General features: G+C 64.5%; 2 protein-coding genes across 3 annotated transcripts; both read left to right on the forward strand.

The window, feature by feature from the left end:
• The first annotated feature begins 375 nt into the window (after positions 1 to 375).
• Positions 376 to 6202, forward strand: LOC139998619 (latent-transforming growth factor beta-binding protein 4-like). Of its 2 annotated transcripts, XM_072030182.1 has the most exons (6): positions 376 to 924; positions 1003 to 1325; positions 2024 to 2089; positions 2576 to 2704; positions 4273 to 4422; positions 5809 to 6202. In XM_072030182.1, exons 1-6 carry the CDS (start codon positions 614 to 616, stop codon positions 6177 to 6179), a joined length of 1350 nt encoding a protein of 449 aa, XP_071886283.1. In that variant the 5' UTR covers positions 376 to 613; the 3' UTR covers positions 6180 to 6202. The 2 variants fall into 2 exon arrangements, with proteins under 2 accessions (XP_071886283.1, XP_071886282.1); XM_072030181.1 differs by lacking the exon at positions 5809 to 6202 and having other exon boundaries at positions 377 to 924; positions 4273 to 5241.
• A 4355-nt stretch (positions 6203 to 10557) lies between these two features.
• Positions 10558 to 17589, forward strand: LOC140000350 (protein YIF1B-like). Its single transcript, XM_072030216.1, has 3 exons — positions 10558 to 11713; positions 11790 to 12052; positions 13375 to 17589. The coding sequence occupies exons 1-3, from the start codon at positions 11683 to 11685 to the stop codon at positions 13405 to 13407; spliced, it is 327 nt and encodes a 108-aa protein (XP_071886317.1). The 5' UTR covers positions 10558 to 11682; the 3' UTR covers positions 13408 to 17589.
• The last annotated feature ends 446 nt before the right edge of the window (positions 17590 to 18035 follow it).

Genomic DNA, 18035 nt, shown 5'->3' on the forward strand with positions numbered 1-18035 from the left:
GGGGATGGGGATGGGGCCATGGGGACGGGGATGAGGCCATGGGGATGGGGACGGGGCCATGGGGATGGGGATGGGGCCATGGGGATGGGGATGGGGCCATGGGAACGGGGATGGGGCCATGGGGATGGGGATGGGGCCATGGGGACGGGGATGAGGCCATGGGGATGGGGATGGGGCCATGGGGATGGGGATGGGGCCATGGGAACGGGGATGGGGCCATGGGGATGGGGATGGGGCCATGGGGATGGGGACAGGGCCATGGGGACGGGGATGGGGCCATGGGGACGGGGATGGGGCCATGGGGACAGGGACTGGGGCACGGGGATGGGGATGGGGGTACGGAGAGGCTGAGGGGACCCTGAGGGGCCATGGCATGGGGGACATCAGGGACAAGCCAATGGGGCACAATAGGGACAAAGCTATGGGGGACATGGAAAAAACAACGGGGATGCTGGGGACAAGCCAATGGGGTCGAGGTGCAGGGGGACTTCTCTATGGGGTCAGGATGGGGATGGGCAGCAGGGGACATCAGGGACAACACCACGGGAGATAATGGGGACAAAACGATGGGGGACATTGGGGACAAGCCAATGGGGCCACTGGGGACAAGCCAATGGGGTCGAGGTGCAGGGGGGCTTCTCCATGGGGTCAGGATGGAGACGGAGAGCAGGGACCATCGGGGGACAGTGGGGACCCCCCCATGGGGCTGAGCTTTTGGGGGACGGCTCCACGCTCCCCCCCCCAATGTCCCCACCGCCCCCTCCCCCCAAAAAAACGTCACCTCCCCGCTTGCAGACGAGGACGAGTGCGCCGAGGGGGGGTCCCGCTGCGGCCCCCACGCCGCCTGCCACAACCTCCCCGGCTCCTTCCAGTGCGCCTGCCACCAGGGCTACGAGGCCGCCCGGCACGGCCACCACTGCCAGGGTACGGGGACAGCGGGGACAGCAGGGGGGGGACACCCAGAGTGACACTGAGCCCCCCCCCTTCGTGTTTCCCCCCCAGACGTGGACGAGTGCGCGACGCTGCCGGGGGTGTGCGGGGCGGCGCGCTGCGAGAACGTGGACGGCTCCTTCCTCTGCCTCTGCCCCGACGGGGGGCACGAGTTCGATCCGGTGACGGGGACGTGCGGGGGACCCCCCCCAGCGACCCCACTCCTCCGGCCCCCCCCGGAGCCGTGGAAGCCCCCCCGGGCTTGGCGGCGTGCTTCAGCCCCGCCTGCGGGGTGCTGGCGCCCAACGTCAGCCGGCAGCAGTGCTGCTGCAGCGTGGGGGGCGCCTGGGGGGTCCGCTGCCCCCCCCCGAGGCCGTGCCCCACGCCTGGAACCGGTGGGGACATGGGGACGCTATGGGGGGGGGAGGGGATTGGGGATGGCGTGGGGTGGGAAGGGATTGGGGTGGGAGTGGGATTGGGGATGGGGATTGGGATTGGGGATGGGGACGGGGATAGGGATGGGGATGGGGATGGGGATGGGGATGGGGATGGGGATGGGGATGGGGATGGGGATGGGGATGGGGATGGGATGGGATGGGATGGGATTGGGATTGGAGTGGAGTGGGATGGGATGCGATTTGGGATGGGATGGGATGGCGATGGGATTGGAGTTGCAATTGGGACTGGGATGGGATGGGATTGGGATGGAGATAGGATTAGGATTGGGATGGGATTGGGATAGGATTGGGGGGGTGGAGATGGAATTGGGATGGGGTTGGTGATGGGATTGAGATAGATTGGGATTGGGACTGGGATGGAATGGGGATGGGATGGGGATGGGATGAGGATGGGACTGGGATTGGGGTGGGAAGGGATTGGGATGGGTTTGGGGTGGTGATGGGATTTGGGATGGGGATGGGGATGGGGATGGGATTGTAAAGGGATTGGGATTGGGGTGGGTATTGCCAGGGATTAGGACTGGGATGGGATGGGATTGGGATCGGGGTGTGGATGGGGACAGGGATGGGCTGGGGATGGGGTCAGGATGGTGCCAAGGTGCAGGGGGGGTGACACCTCTGTCCCCCCCCCCAAGCCGAGCACCGAGCCCTCTGCCCCCACGGGACCGGCCAGACCACGGGGCCCCAGGGCTCAGCAGCAGGTCAGTGCGGCCGCGGGGGGGGCACAGCAATGGGGCCCCCCCCATTTGGGGGCTCCCTCCGTTTAGGGACTCCCCCCCCTACTCAGGGGCTCCCCCCTGTATTTAGCAGTTCCCCAATGTTGGGGATGCCCCCCCATTTTGGGGATGCCACCCCTGTTTTGGGGCTCCCCCATTTATGGGATGCCCCCCATTTTGGGGACTCACCCCCCCTAATTTGGGAATGGCCCCCATTTGGGGGACTCACCCCTCCCATTTTGGGGATGTCCCCATTTTTCAGGGTGCCCCCTCAATTTGGGGATGCCCCCCCTATTTTGTGGGGTTACGCCCCTCCCCTTTTGGGTGCATCCCGCCTATTTTGGGGCAATACCCCCCCTATTTTGGGGTTCCCCTCCTATATAGGGGCTCCCCCGTTTCGGGGGTGCCCCCCCCAATTCCGAGGACCCTCCCCCTGACGTCGCCCCCCCCCCTTACCCCCTTACCCCCCAGATGTGGACGAGTGCCGGGTGTTCGCGCCGCAGCTGTGCCGGGGGGGGGTCTGCATCAACACCGCCCCCGGCTTCAGCTGCTACTGCCCCAGCGGCTACTACTACGAGCAGGAGCACCTGCAGTGCGTGGGTGAGCACCCAGCACCCCCAGCACCCCCCCAGCACCCCCCCAGCACCCCCAGCACCCTGACCTCAGCACCCCCAGCACCCTACTTGTGCCCTGGGTGCACCCTGCCTGCACCCTGAGCACCCTACTTGCATCCTGAGCACCCTGAGCACCCTGCCTGCACCCTGAGAGCACCCTACTTGCACCCTGACTGCACCCTAAGAGCACCCTGTGCACCCCGAGCACCCTACTCGCACCTTGAGCACCCTGCCCTCAGCACCCTGAGCACCCTGCCAGCACCCCCAGCACCCCCAGCACCCCCAGCACCCTGACCTCAGCACCCTAATTGTGCCCTGGGTGCACCCTGCCTGCACCCTGAGCACCCCGAGCACCCTAATTGTGCCCTGAGTGCACCCTGAGCACCCTCTTTGCACCCTGAGCACCCGACTTGTGCCCTGACTGCACCCTGAGTGCGCCCTACCTGCACCCTGAGCACCCTAATTGTGCCCTGAGTGCGCCCTACTTGCACCCTGCCTGCACCCTACTTGCACCCTGAGAGCACCCTGAGCACCCAGCCAGCACGCTGAGCTCCCTACCTGCACCCTGAGCACACAACCTGTACCCAGAAAGCACCCTAAGAGCACCCTGGCTGCACCCTGAGCACCCTCTTTGCACCCTGAGCACCCAACTTGTGCCCTGCCAGCACCCTACCTGCACCCTGAGCACCCTGCCTGCACCCAGCCAGCACCCTGAGCACCCAACTTGCATCCTGAGCACCCTGAGCGTGCCCTGTCTGCACCCTGAGCACCCAACTTATGCCCTGAGTGCGCTCTACCTGCACCCTGAGCACCCTACTTGCACCCTGCCAGCACCCTGAGCACCCTGCCTGCACCCAGCTCACACCCTGAGAGCACCCTGCCCACACCCTTCCAGCACCCTGCCAGCACCCTGAGCACCCTACTTGCACCCTGCCTGCACCCTGAGCACCCTGCCAGCACCCAGCCAGCACCCTGAGCACCCAACTTATGCCCTGAGTGCACCCTACTTGCACCCTGAGCACCCAACTTGTGCCCTGCCAGCACCCTGCCTGCACCCTGAGCACCCTAATTGTGCTCTGAGTGCACCCTGGCTGCACCCTGAGCACCCTCTTTGCACCCTGAGCACCCAACTTGTGCCCTGAGTGCGCTCTACCTGCACCCTGAGCACCCTACTTGCACCCTGACTGCACCCTGAGCACCCTGCCTGCACCCAGCTCACACCCTGAGCACCCTGCCCACACCCTTCCAGCACCCAGCCAGCACCCTGAGCACCCTGAGCGTGCCCTACCTGCACCCTGAGCACCCTAATTGTGCTCTGAGTGCACCCTCCCTGCACAATACCTGCACCCTGAGCACCCAACTTGTGCCCTGAGTGCACCCTCCCTGCACCCTCAGCACCCTGCCTGCACCCTGTCTGCACCCCGAGCACCCTACTCGCACCCCAAGCACCCTGCCCTCAGCCCCCCGAGCACCCTTCCAGCCCCCCGAGCCCCCTTCCAGCCCCCCCCCCCGTGCCCCCCACCCCCTTGCCGACCACCACCGCCCCCCCCCCAGATAACGACGAGTGCCAGGACGAGGACGCGGAGCCGTGCATCGGGGGCCGCTGCGTCAACACGGTGGGCTCCTACTTCTGCTCCTGCGCCCCCCCCCTGGTGCTGGACGGCTCCCAGCGCCGCTGCGTCACCAACGACACCCGCGCCATGGGTGAGGCCACCCCCTGTCACCCCCCCCGTGTCACCGTCACCCCCCCCGTGTCGCCCTGTCCCCACGTGTCCCCATATCCCTGCCCTATGTCCCCGTGGCCCCCCATCCCCGTGTCCCGGCACTGTCCCCTGATGCCCCCCCCGTGTCCCCATGTCCCACATCCTGATGTCCCACGTCACCGTGTCCCCACGTCCTGTGTCCCCATACCCCCATGGCGCTGTATCCCCCATGTCCCCAAATCCCCGTGTCCCCGTGTCCCCATGTCCCACATCCTGATGTCCCACGTCACCGTGTCCCCACGTCCTGTGTCCCCATACCCCCATGGCGCTGTATCCCCCATGTCCCCAAATCCCCGTGTCCCCGTGTCCCCATGTCCCACATCCTGATGTCCCACGTCACCGTGTCCCCACGTCCTGTGTCCCCATACCCCCATGGCGCTGTATCCCCCATGTCCCCAAATCCCCGTGTCCCCGTGTCCCCATGTCCCACATCCTGATGTCCCACGTCACCGTGTCCCCACGTCCTGTGTCCCCATACCCCCATGGCGCTGTATCCCCCATGTCCCCAAATCCCCGTGTCCCTGTGTCCCCATGTCCCACGTCGCCTCCCCTTGTCCCACATCCCCCTGTCCCACGTCACCATATCCCCGTGTCCCCATGTCCCCATGTCCCACATCCCTTCATCCCAGTGTCCCCCATTGTCTCCCCACATCCCACATCACCTCCCCATGTCCCCACCTCACTGTGTCCCCATGTCCCCGTGTCCCCATGTCCCCACGTCCCTATGACCCCACAGCCACGTGGCCCCATAGCCTCATGTTGCCATGCACCCGTGTCCCCTACGGCCCCTTGTCCCCATGTCCCCATGTCCCCATGTCCCTAAGGCCCTATAGCCTCACATCCCTGTGTCCCCATGTCCCCCCATGTCCCTGTCCCCCCCCCCCATGCCCACGTCCCCATGCCCCCTCCCATGCCCACGACCCCCCCATCCCCTATACCCATGTCCCCATGTCCCCATGTCCCCAAGACCCCACACAGGGGGACCCCCACCCTGCCCCCCTCCTACCCCAGCAATAGGGACCCCCCCCCAGACCCCCATAATGGGGACCCCATGGGCACCCCCCAGAGTGGGTCCCCCTTAGACACCCCCCCCATGATTGGGACCCCTTGGACCCCCCCCATAACAGGGACCCCTTTGCCCCCCCCAATAATGGGAACCCCTCCCACCACCCCACAACGCCCCCCCCCTAATGGAGACCCCTTGGGCACCCCCCATATAACAGTGCCCCCCCCACCTCTTTACACCCCCCCCTTAGCATCCCCAATTTTTAGGACCCCACCCCACAACCTGCCCCCCCCCATTTTTTTTTCTCCCCCCCCCCCCCAGATGACTTCGAGTTCCTCTGCAACGTCCTGCGCCCCCCCGGCCCGGGGCTGGGCCCCCCCTACGAATACGGCCCCGAATACCCCCCCCACTATGGGCTGCCCTACGGCCCCCTCCCCTTTGGGGGTCCGGGCCCCCGCCTGCCCCCCCCGGGGCTGCGCGCCGACTACGACCCCTATGGGCTGGGGGGGGGCTACGACCCCCGCGGGGACGCCCTTTACGCCGCCCCCCCCCGCTACGAGGACTTGGAGGATTTCGAGGGGTCCCGCCGGGGCCCCCCCCGCTCCTCCCGGCCCCGCAGCCCCCCCAGCGCCCCCCAGGACCCCCCCCCGTGGCTCTTCCAGCCCCATGGTGTGGCCGAGCGGCCGGGGTGAGCCAGCGAGGACGGTGAGTTTGGGGGGGGGGGGATTGAGGGGTTTTGGGGGGGGATTTTGTTTTTTTTTATGGGGAGGGGGCTGACGGGGACCCCCCCCCGCAGACCCCCGGGACGAGGCGCTGCCGCCGGAGCTGTGCGGGGTGCTGAGCGGCTGCGAGCATGGGCACTGCGTGCGGGTGCCCCAGGGCTTCACCTGCGCCTGCGACCCCGGCTACCGGCTGGACGCGGCACGCGTGGCCTGCGTGGGTGAGACACGGCCTAATCCCGGCCTAATCCGGCCTAATCCGGCCTAATCCGGCCTAGTCCCGGCCTAGTCCCGGCATAATCCCGGCCTGATTCCGGTATAATCCCGGCCTAATCCGGCCTAATCCGGCCTAGTCCCGGCATAATCCCGGCATAATACGGCCTAATCCGGCCTAGTCCCGGCCTAATCCGGCCTAATCCGGCCTAGTCCCGGCATAATCCCGGCCTGATCCCGGCATAATCCCGGCATAATCCCGGCCTAATCCGGCCTAATCCGGCCTAGTCCCGGCATAATCCCGGCATAATACGGCCTAATCCGGCCTAATCCCAGCCTAATCCGGCCTAATCCGGCCTAATCCCGGCCTAATCCGGCCTAGTCCCGGCATAATCCAGGCCTAATCCGGCCTAATCCCGGCCTGATCCCGGAATAATCCCGGCCTGATCCCGTCCTAATTCCTTCATAATCCCGGCCTAGTCCCGGCCTAATCTGGCATAATCCAGGCCTAATCCCGGCCTGATCCCGGCCTGATCCCAGCCTAATCCTGGCCTAATCCCGGCCTGATTCCGGCCTGATTCCGGCCTGATCCCGGCATAATCCCAGCCTGTTCCCATCCCAAACCCCAGTCCCAGCCCAAATCCCACCCCATCCCATCCCCAATCCCACTTTAATCCAACCCCCAATCCCACCCTAATCCAACCCCAAATCCTACCCCAATCCTACCCCAATCCTACCCCAAATCCCGATCCCATGCCCATTCCATACCCCCAATCCCAATCCCACCCCAATCCCATCCCCACCCCCCCCAATCCCATCTGCAACCCCTTCCCACCCCAGTCCGACCCCAAATCCAATCCCAATCCCACCCCAAATCCCAACTAAATCCCAATCCCGCCCCAAATCCCAACCAATCTCAGTCCCACCCCAAATCCCTTCCCATCCCAACACAAACCCATCCTAATCCCACCCCAATGCCATCCCAAATCTCACCCCAATCCCATCCGCAACCCCTCCCCACCCCAGTCTAACCCCAAATCCAATCCCAACCCCAATCCCACCCCAAATCCTACCCAATCCCAATCCAACCCCAATCCCACCCCAATCCCCCCTCAAATCCCCCCCAAATCCTCCCCAATCCTACCCCAATCCCCTCCCAAATCCCCCCCAATCCCAATCCCACCCCAATCCCATCCCAATCCCCCACAATCCCAATCCCCCCCAAATCCCACCCCAATCCCATCCCCATCCCCCTCAATCCCACCCCAAAACCCACACAATCCCAATTCCACCCCACCCCAATCCCACCCCAATCCCATCCCAATCCCATCCCAATCCCCCTCAATCCCACCCCAATCCCCCCCAATCCCAATCCCACCCCAATCCCCCCCAACCCCCCCCAATCCCACCCCAAATCCCACCCCATTCCCCCCCCAATCTCCCCCAATCCCCCCAAAACCCCCCAATCCCACCCCAATCCCACCCCAAATCCCCCCCAACCCCCCTTAATCCCCCTCCCCGACCCCCCCTGACCCCCCCCCTTTTCCCCGCAGACCTCGACGAGTGCTCGGAGGCCGCCCTGTGCCGGGGGGGGCGCTGCCTCAACACCCCCGGCTCCTTCCGCTGCCTCTGCCCCCCCGGCTCTGTCCCGGCGCAGGGACCCCCCCGCTGCGTCCCCGCGCGCCCCCCGGCCTGAGCCCCCCCCTCCCCATCCCGGGGGGGGGGGCCCTGTATTTATTGTCTGTATATATCGGAGCTGGGGGGGGGGGGGATGGAGAGACACTGGGGGGCACCGTCCGGCATCCCCCCCCCGCCCGCTGTGGGGTGAGGTGGGGGGGGGGCTCCTGGGGGTGCCCATGGGGGTGCCCGGCCCCCCGCTCCCTCCCCCCCCGTCCATGTGAGCCCCCCCTCACTTCCCCCCCAATTTTTACAGAATAAAGGTTTTCTATAAAATGAGCTGGGGGGGGGGGAGTTCTTTCATCCTAATAGGGTCGGGTGGGGGGGGGGCTGTGGTGTCACAGGGACTGGGACCCCAAATGGGACCCCCCCCTCATGAGTCTGGACCCCTCTACTTGGGACTGGGACCCCTCTATGGGTTTGGGACCCCCCCCAGTGGGACTGGGACCCCCCCCATGTATCTGCTCCCCCCCTCAATGTGTCTGCCCCCCCCAATGGGACTGGGAGCCCCCCATGTGTCTGGGACCCCTCCATGCGTTTGGGGACCCCCCCCAATGGGATCAGGATCCCCACCCCAATGGTGCTGTGACCCCCCCCCCCCATGGGTCTGTGACCCCCCAATGGGACCGGGAACCCCCCTATTGGACCTGGGACCCCCCCCATGTGTCTGGGACCCCCCCCATGTGTCTGGGACCCCCCCCCCCATGCATCTGGGACCCCCAACCCCCCCCAGTGACCACAGCGAGCCCGTCGCGCTTCGAGCCCCCCGTTTATTGCCCCCCCTCGTCCAGCAGCCCCCCGTCCTCCTCGGGGGGGTCCGGGGGGGGGCGCAGCGCGGCGCTGACCCCGTGCAGCTCCAGCAGCTGCTGGAAGGCCGCCAGCAGCAGCAGCGCCGCCGTCACCCCCAGCAGCAGGTAGGCTGGGGGGGGGGGACACAGCGGTCAGAGACCCCCACCCCCCCGTGGAGACCCCCACCCCATGGAGAGATCCCCATGGAGACCCCCCCCCAATGAAGACCCAATCCGCCATGGTGACCCCATCCATGAAGACCCCGCCACCATGAAGACCCCACCCCAATGGAGACCCAACCACCATGGAGACCCCAACCATGAAGACCCCAACCACCATAAAGACACCACCAGAAAGACCCCACCCCAATGGAGACCCCAACCACGGAGACCCCAACCATGGAGAACCCAACCACCATAGAGACCCCAACCATGAAGTCCCCCAACCACGAAGACCCCAACCACGAAGACCCCAACCATGAAGACCCCACCCCAATGGAGACCGCGCCCCAGTGGAGACCCAACCACCATGGAGACCCCAACCATGGAGACCCAACCACCATAAAGACACCACCCCAATGGAGACCCCAACCACGAAGACCCCAACCACGAAGATCCCAACCATGAAGACCCCAACCATCTAAACCCCAACCATGGAGACCCCAACCATGAAGACCCCAACCATGAAGACCCCAACCATGAAGACCCCAACCACCATGGAGAACCCAACCATGAAGACCCCCAACCACGAAGATCCAACCACCATGAAGACCCCAACCATGAGGACCCCAACCACCTAAACCCCAACCATGGAGACACCAACCATGAAGACCCCAACCATGAAGACCCCACCACCATAAAGACCCCACCCCAATGAAGACCCCCCCCACCAAGAAGACCCCAACCACATAGCCCCAACCCCCACATAACCCCAACCCCAGATCCCCAAACCCCAACGCCCCCCACCCCAACGCCCCCCCCCAACCCCCCGCCCCTGCTCACCGGCCAAGGCCACCCGGTAGAGGTGGCGCGGGGGCTGCCCCTCCGGTGCCCCCGCCGTGTCCCCCAGCCCCACGGTGGTGACGGCCATGCCGCAGAAGAAGACGGCGTCCAAGAAGCTCCCGGAGCCCCCCAGGGCCCACAGGGCGGCGGCAGGCAGCAGCACGAAGCCCCCCGCCACCGCCCCCGCCAGCAGCCCCAAATGGAGCCCGGCGGCCCCCCGGGGGCTCCAACCCCACCGCGTCCTCAGGTAGCGCCGGGGCCACCGGGTGACCGGCACCGAAAGCCACCGGGCCACCACCGCCAACGTCAACACCGTGAAGGGGACGCCCAGCGCCGCGTAGGCCAAGCAGAAGGCTTTGCCCCCCGGGGACAGGGGGGCCACGGGGCCGTAGCCTGGGGGGGGGAGGGAAATTTAGGGGGGGGACCCCCCCCGGTAAGTGAAAGGGGAGGGGGGACCCCTGGGGGTGGTGGGGGGAGGTTGGGGGCTTGGTGGTGATGGGGGTCCTGGGCGAACTGGGGGGCTCTGTGGGCTGGGGGGGTCCTGGTGGGGCTGGGGGGGGGCCTGGGGGTCCCAGTGCTAAAGGGGGTCCCAAAACCCATGGGGGTCCTGAGGTTCTCAGGGGGCTCGGTGCCTATGGGGGGCCATGGAGGGTCCTGGTGCCCACGGGGGTCCTGGTGTTCATGGGGGTCCCGGTGTTCTTGGGGGGGTCCCGGGGGGGCCTGGTGCTCAGAGGCGTCCTGGGGGAATTGGTGCTCATGGGGGTCCTGGGGTTCATGGGGGTCCCGGGGGTCTCAATGCCCTTGGGGGGGTCCTGGTGCCCATGGGGTTCTTTAGGAGGGTCCCAATTCGGAGGGGGGGTCCCGATTTGGGGGCGGGGGGGCTCCTTACCCACAGTGGTGAGCAGGGTGGTGGAGAAGAAGAAGGCGGAGGCCAGGTCCCACCGCGGGGTCCCGGAGGCGTTGAGGGTCCCGGGGGGGGTCCCGAGGGTCCGCGCCCCCCCCTCCAGCACCCAGAGCCCCAGGGTGCCCAGCAGCAGCAGCCCCCCCTGGGCCACCGTGTGGCCTTGGGGACGTGGTGGCCATGGGGACATGGTGGATATGGGGACATGGTCATCCTGGGGACATGGTGGCCACGGAGACATGGTGGCCATGGGGATGTGGTGGCCATGGGGACATGGTGGCCTTGGGGACAAGATGGCCGCTGTGGCCAGGAAATGGCCACGACACCTCAGGGACAGCCCTAGGGCCACCACGGCCACCGTGTGGCCTTGGGGATGTGGTGGCCACGGAGATGTGGTGGCAACAGGGATGTGGTGGATCTGGGGACATGGTGGTCTTGGGGAAGTGGTAGCCCTGGGGACGTGGTGGCCTTGGGGACAAGATGGCCGCCGTGGCCAGGAAATGGCCACGACACCTCAGGGACAGCCCTAGGGCCACCACGGCCACCGTGTGGCCTTGGGGACGTGGTGGCCTTGGGGATAAGATGGCGCTGGGGACATGGTGGATATGGGGCCGTGGGGGCTATGGGGCCATGGGGGCTATGGGGACGTGGTGGCCCTGGGGACATGGTGGCCTTGGTGACGTCATGGCTTTGGTTGCCATCATGGCTTTGGTGACGTGGTGGCCTTGGTGACGTCATCACCTTGGTGGCACGGTGGCCTTGCTGACATCACCCCCTTGCTGACGTCACGGCCCCGCGCGCCCGTCCCCATGGCAACCGCCACTTCCGGCCCCGCCCCGCCGCTCCGCCAACAGCTTCCTCCCGCGCTCCTCACGTGACCGGAAGCGGAAGCGCCATGGAGCCCCCGGGAGCGGCGGCGGGGCTCGGTGCGGACCCCCGGCGCCCCCCCCCTCCCCCGACCCCCCCCGGCCCCCCCTGACCCCCCCTCTCCTCTCCCCGCAGCCCCCAAGCGCCGCGGCCCGGGCCCGGCCCCTCCGCGGATGGCGGAGCCGCGGCCGCTCTTCGACGACACCAGCGGCGGGGCCGCCCCCCCCCCCCACGGCCCGGCCCGGGCCTACGGGGCCCCCCCGGCGGCCCCCCCGGCGTCCTCCGCATCCCGCCTGCCCCCCCCCGCCGCCGCCTTCCTGGCCGAGCCCGTGTCCAGCCTGGCCGCCGCCTACGGCAGCAGCTTGGCCAGCCAGGGCCGGGACATCGTGGACCGGAACGTGAGGAGCGGGATAAGGGGGGGTGGGGGGAGAATTGGGGGGGGTGGGGGGGGGCGGCGGGGGGCTGTGGGGGGCTGCGGGGGGCTCTGAGGGTCTCTAGGGGGCTATGGGGGGCTACAGGGGGCTATAGGGTGCTATGGGGGGCTACGGGGGGCTATGGGTGGCTACGGGGGGCTGTACTCGGCTCTGGTGAGGCCGCACCTCGAGTACTGTGTTCAGTTTTGGGTCCCTCGCTACAAGAAGGACATGGAGGTGCTTGAGCAGGTCCAGAGAAGGGCGATGAAGCTGGTGAGGGGCCTGGAGAACAAGTCCTACGAGGAGCGGCTGAGGGAGCTGGGCTTGTTCAGCCTGGAGAAGAGGAGGCTCAGGGGCGACCTTATCGCTCTTTACAGATACCTTAAAGGAGGCTGTAGTGAGGTGGGGGTTGGCCTGTTCTCCCACGTGCCTGATGACAGGATGAGGAGGAATGGGCTAAAGTTGCGCCAGGGGAGTTTTAGGTTGGATCTTAGGAAGAACTTCTTTACCGAAAGGGTTGTTAGGCACTGGAGCAGGCTGCCCAGGGAAGTGGTGGAGTCACCATCCCTGGAAGTCTTTAAAAGACGTTTAGATGTAGAGCTTAGGGATATGGTTTAGTGGGGACTGTTGGCGTTAGGTCAGAGGTTGGACTCGATGATCTTGAGGTCTCTTCCAACCTAGAAATTCTGTGATTCTGTGACTTATTGGCTCAGCTCTGGTCAGCAGAGGGGCCCTTAGCAAACATGGGGCAGCTTCCAGATCCTTCTCACAAAAGCCACTCCTATGGCCCCGTGCTACCAAAACCTTGCCAGGTAAAACCACTACAGGGAGGCGCATCTCATCTGGTGGTAGCAGGCCAGTGTCACATAGACCCTCCCATGATCAGCAAGCCCAAAGTTCTACCAGTTGCACCAGTCCCGAAGCTACGTGTTAATGTGATGAGTCTGCTTGTCAGCATCGATCCCCCCTATCGGAAGGACAGAGGCAAACACAACCTGTGCCCCTGATCCTTTAAGTAGTCGCCCCAAAGCCCTAAAGCCCCTTTTTTTACTAGGCATTAGTAACAAAAACTTGAACAAGGTGGAGATAAATTAACTTGGCTACAGCATTAAAGATGAGCTTTGCGCAGTGGTCAATTGCTGGCTGGCTTGAGGCGCGTGGCTGAGGGTCTCTAATGAATTGTACGACTGATTCGGGCGCGTGGACAGCGCATGTGGTTACGGGGAAAGTATATGTAGCAGAGAAAAATGGCAATAAAGGCCTTCTGCTCAAGAGGCATCGGGAGACCGTGTCTTTCATCCCTTCAGGTCTGCCCCCTTCCAACTCAGGATATTGTATGATTCCAAGTGTGGAACCCAGCATTTGGCCTTGAATGCCACGCAGCTGGATGCGGCCCGTTGATCCAGCCTGTCCAGATCCCCTTGCCCAGCTTGGTGTCGCCCACGAACTTACAGCGCCCGGTGGGGCCCATCCAGCCCAGGCACGTGTCACATGGGACCCTTGGTGACCTCCCTTGGTGACACCCCAGGGGTCCGCCTTATATGACTGCAGCTGTGGCTCGGACCCTCAGCGTCGGTGCACGGCAGTGACGGACAGGGCAGGAGCACTGGGCCTTCGAGGAGTCCCCGAGCATAGCCCACGCCTGCCCGAAGGAGCCTCCGTTTTCTATTTGAGAACTCTCCCACTCCAGAGGCTCCTTCTGAATCTGATGAGGAGGGAGACATGCCCCCCAGGCAGCCCAGGCTGGCCTGGCAGGAGACCTGGTCTTCTGAGGGCAGCAACCGGCCAGCAGAGGACAGCTTGCCGGCAGAGGACAGCACCCCGGTAGAGGACATTTTGCCGGCAGAGGACAGAAGCCCAGCAGAGGACAGCTTGCTGTCAAAGGGCAGCAGCCCGGTAGAGGACAGCAGCCTGGCAGAGGACAGGAGACCAGCAGAGGACAGCTTAGTGGTAGAGAACAGAGGTTTGACAGAGGACAGCAAGAAGGAGTTGCAGTTGCTGGATCCCAGTGAGTCGTGAGTCCTCTCTGTACCCCTCCCTGCCACTGTAGGGGTGGACAAAAACACCACCTGAACTCCCACTCCATCCACTACCCGTCCCAGTCCCCTAAAGTCCCGCTCGATAGTCTTCAGGCTTCTATCTTCAGTAGTATCACTGCCGGCCTGGACTATCAAAAGACGATAGTAATCAGAGGGGAAAACCAGGTTGGGAAGCTTTCTGGCAACGTCCATGACCCTAGCCCCAGGGAGGCAGCAGACTTCCCTACGGGTAGGGTCAGGCTAACAAATAGGGCCCTCTGTTCCCCTCACAAGGAAGTTGCCTTCTCAGGGGAACACAGGGAACTTCTCAGGGTCCTTGGTGGCCTCCAAGTTAGCTCAGCGTCATGGCACCGAGTCACTGTGAAGGAGCTGCTGGAATAACGAGACAACAACCTAGTTCTATTAAATATATATTGCTCTTTTGAGGACTGCTGCGGGGCTAGCGGCAACACGGCAGTGGAAATCTCCGTCCTGACGTTGCCTTATGCCTTGATGTCAGGATCAGGGTGGTTTGAACTGCCAGGGAACGGACCATGGGTTCCGGGTCGTTCTCTGAAGGCCGGAGGACTGCAAAAGAAAGAAGAGCAGAGATGAAAACCCACTCCTTGCAGAGATCCCCAGGCATCCCCTGCAGAGCATGCCAGCCCCACTCGACTCTTCCCCAGGCCAGGAGGAGCAGGAGGGACAAAGGAATCCGTTGAAAGCTGCTGCTCAGCAATGTCCCAAATGCAGCCACCAGTCCTTCCCCACCTGCGCACCACAGGTCAAGTGGGGCACCTTCACAAGCTGGTTCCCTCACCACCTGCCTCCATCCCTTGGGAGGATTCACACACTCCAGGAATCTCCTGGACTCTTTCCTCTCGCTATTGTGCTTCCCCATGAGAGCAAGGGCTAGCAATCGTGACCCTGCTCCTAGCTGCTTGTAGGCTGTCTCATCTCCCTCTTCGTCCTGGTTGCGTGCTCTACAACAGGCTCCCACCTTCTGTCAGCCTTACTGCCCTTTCCCCTGACTCTTCCTCAGGGACACTCAACCCTTTCAGCGGCACTGCCCAGCTCCAGGCTGGGAGGCCATTCCCTGACACCACAGGCTACCCCGTCTCCTCTCCCTCGTTCCTATGGCTGCATTGCTCCTCCGCCCCGAAGCATTTCCCTGGAGCAGGGCAAGGCACGGGGGCCTCTGCCGCTGTCCCCCCAGCCCTAGCACACCCCCCACTGCCCTCACTCACCTCTGAGGATTTCCTCCAGCTTCTCCTCGCTCTGGTCGTTGCAGTAGCGCGCAGCAAGACCTAGACACAGAGACCCCATCAGAGCCCCGCTCCCCAGCACGCTCCCAGCAGCGCAGCCCCTGGCCTGGCCAGCCAGGCTGTGCCCCCTCCTGCACCCTGGAGCAAGGGCCCAGTCGGGGGGCTCTGGGGGCAACAGGGCAGTGCCTGGGGCTGCCAAAGGCTGCCCCAAGAGGGACCCAGGGGCTGGGCTCACCAATGAATCTGACGGCCTCAAGTCGCAAGTTGGTCTGAGTGGCCTTCAGGTAGGGCTGGCTCTGCTGCAGGTATTCTTCTACTCTGCCTCTGTCCTGCTGCAGCTGGAGAGAGAGAGAACGCAGGGTCACAGGGCTTGCACACCCTCTCCAGGGTCTCCTCCATCATCCTGGGGGCAGGGAGGTCAGAGGGGCCTGCAGAAGAGCCCCCTGGGGCTCTGTGCTGGCAGGAAGGGAGCGAGGATGCGGCTGCAGGCAGCGGGCTCTGGCCGGGCACGTTTGCCGAGCTGGGGCAAACCAAGTTGGGTCCTTACCAAGCACTCCCCGATCCTCCACGTCTGTTCTGTCTGGGCCAAGCGCTTGAGCTCCTTGCGTCGCAGAAACTCTGCAGCCACGGCGAGAGCTTCCCCAGAGGCCTGCGGAGCAGCAGAGGTTGGGAGGTAGCAGCACAGCCTTGGGAAGGAGACCCTCTGTCCCCTCCTCTTGGCAGGGCTGCGAGCCTTTCCCAGCGCGTTATGGGAGGCTGTGGTGGGGGGCAGCGTGCACTGGGTTCAGTGGCCAAGGCAAGGCCACGGGACAGCCACCATCGGAGGCAGCTCATGCTGCCGGCCAGAGATCCCCCAGAGCAACCCTGTGGCATCAGCACACCCTTGCCCACATAACTGCTCAGCTCTGAGATCTGTACCTTTGCTACGCTCTCACTCTGGTCTCTCATGTGAAAGTAGAGTGGGAGAAGGCTCCTGTGCACTGTTCTCTCCATGTTCTTCGTCCTTTGCCGCAGCACAGCCTCCACCACGGCTTGGAAGAGGCAGATGGAGTGCTCCCGCACCTGGCTGGACGCCTGGCAGGGAGGAGGACAGGAGGAATTTCAGCATTAGCGTGGCCGATGTGAAGGGAGCTCCCAGCACTGTGAGATGCTTCAGCGCTGGATCCTTCCCAGAGGAGCTGCTCAGGGGCAGCTGCAAGGCCTGGTGCCCGTGAAGGGCAACGCAATCGGTTGCCATCGCAGGCTGCCCGCCAGCCACCCCACTTTCGCCACCAGCCGCACCAGCCATGCCCAAGCAGAGCTCCCCAGCGCCTGGGCTGACGAGGAGACTGGGAAGGCCCTGCCTGAGTGCTGCCCACAGGGCCGGGCTGAAGGGCAGCCCTCGTTACAGGGGGCCCAGCTGAGGGCTCGGGCTCCCGCAGCACACTTACGTGGTCAAAGAATGGCAGGAGCTTCTCAGCCAGCTGCAGAGCCAGGCCACTGGCCTTCCACCTCTCCACATGAGGCATCACGTTTCTCAGCACAGGCAGGGCCTTCAGCACCACATATGTGTTGGTGTCCTGCAGGGCCTCCACAATGTATGGCAGCAAGACCTGAATTTCCCTTGCCTGTAGGAAAGACACCATTTCCCTTCCGTGAGGCAGTGAGAGACCACCCTGGGCAAAGGGCTCTGGTTCCTGAGCACCAGCCTCCTGCCTTGCTTCCTGGCAGCGGGGAGGGACGGGAGGGCAGAAGAGCAAAGCCCCAGGCTGCCAACATGGCTTTGCTTGACGATGGCCCGCTCACCTTCTCAGGGCTCTCTGACACGGTGCAGAGCCCTTTCAGAACCAAAAAGCGCATCATTGGGCTTGGGTGCCTCAGGTAGCTCAGGAGGTGCACCGGGTTACCAAACTCATAGCTGTCATTCTGGGCCAGCATCTGCAAGAAAGAGCAGTGAGAGCCTGGCAGGGCCTGCAGGGCTCCCTGCAGCCTCTTCTTCTCCCACCTTTGGGCAGGGATGGGGCAGCGCCAGCTGGCACCAAAGAGGCACCAGGCGCGGGGAGCTACGGGGGCTTGCCGGCCCCAGGGACCATGTGTCCGTACGTCCTGCGGGAGCTGGCAGTTTGGGGGTAGATGGGCACAGGGCTGTGCCTGTGTGCCTGAAGGGGCACACGTAGCCCTGCTGGGAGCAAGGTTTCATCTGGGAACTCACAGCCAAGCGACGGATGCAGGTGTCTTCAGTGACTTCGGTGCACCAGTAGCGCAGCGGCAAGACTCGCATCATGAGTCTTAAAACATTCTCCAAGGTCTTCGGCATGGCCAGGATCACCTCCCACATGGCCAGGTCAGTGCTGCAAGCCCAGAATACTCCGTCAGTGAGGCTGCCTCAGCCGCAGGGCCACCATCTGGGCCAGCCCCAGAGGACCCAGGCTGTCCTGCAGCCCCTGTGACTTGGGGAGCACTGAGGGCCCAGCCTGGGCAGGCAGGAGGGGGCTGAGCTGGTGTTCCCTGGGGGCAGGGGGACTCTGGGCTGCCTTGGACAGCTGGGCTGCTGCAGCCCTGGCTGGCCCAGTAGGGCTGGAACACATTGGTGGGAAGGAGGGCTGTGCTCCTTGGGGATGTCCTGCCCTTTGCCATTGGTGTGGCAAGCAGAGAGTCTCCAGGTGCATCTCCCGACGCGGAACAAGCCCTCAAGGATGTTAAGGC

Source organism: Anas platyrhynchos, chromosome 33, assembly GCF_047663525.1.
Source record: "Anas platyrhynchos isolate ZD024472 breed Pekin duck chromosome 33, IASCAAS_PekinDuck_T2T, whole genome shotgun sequence".
In the NCBI taxonomy this organism is placed as follows: Eukaryota; Metazoa; Chordata; class Aves; order Anseriformes; family Anatidae; genus Anas; species Anas platyrhynchos.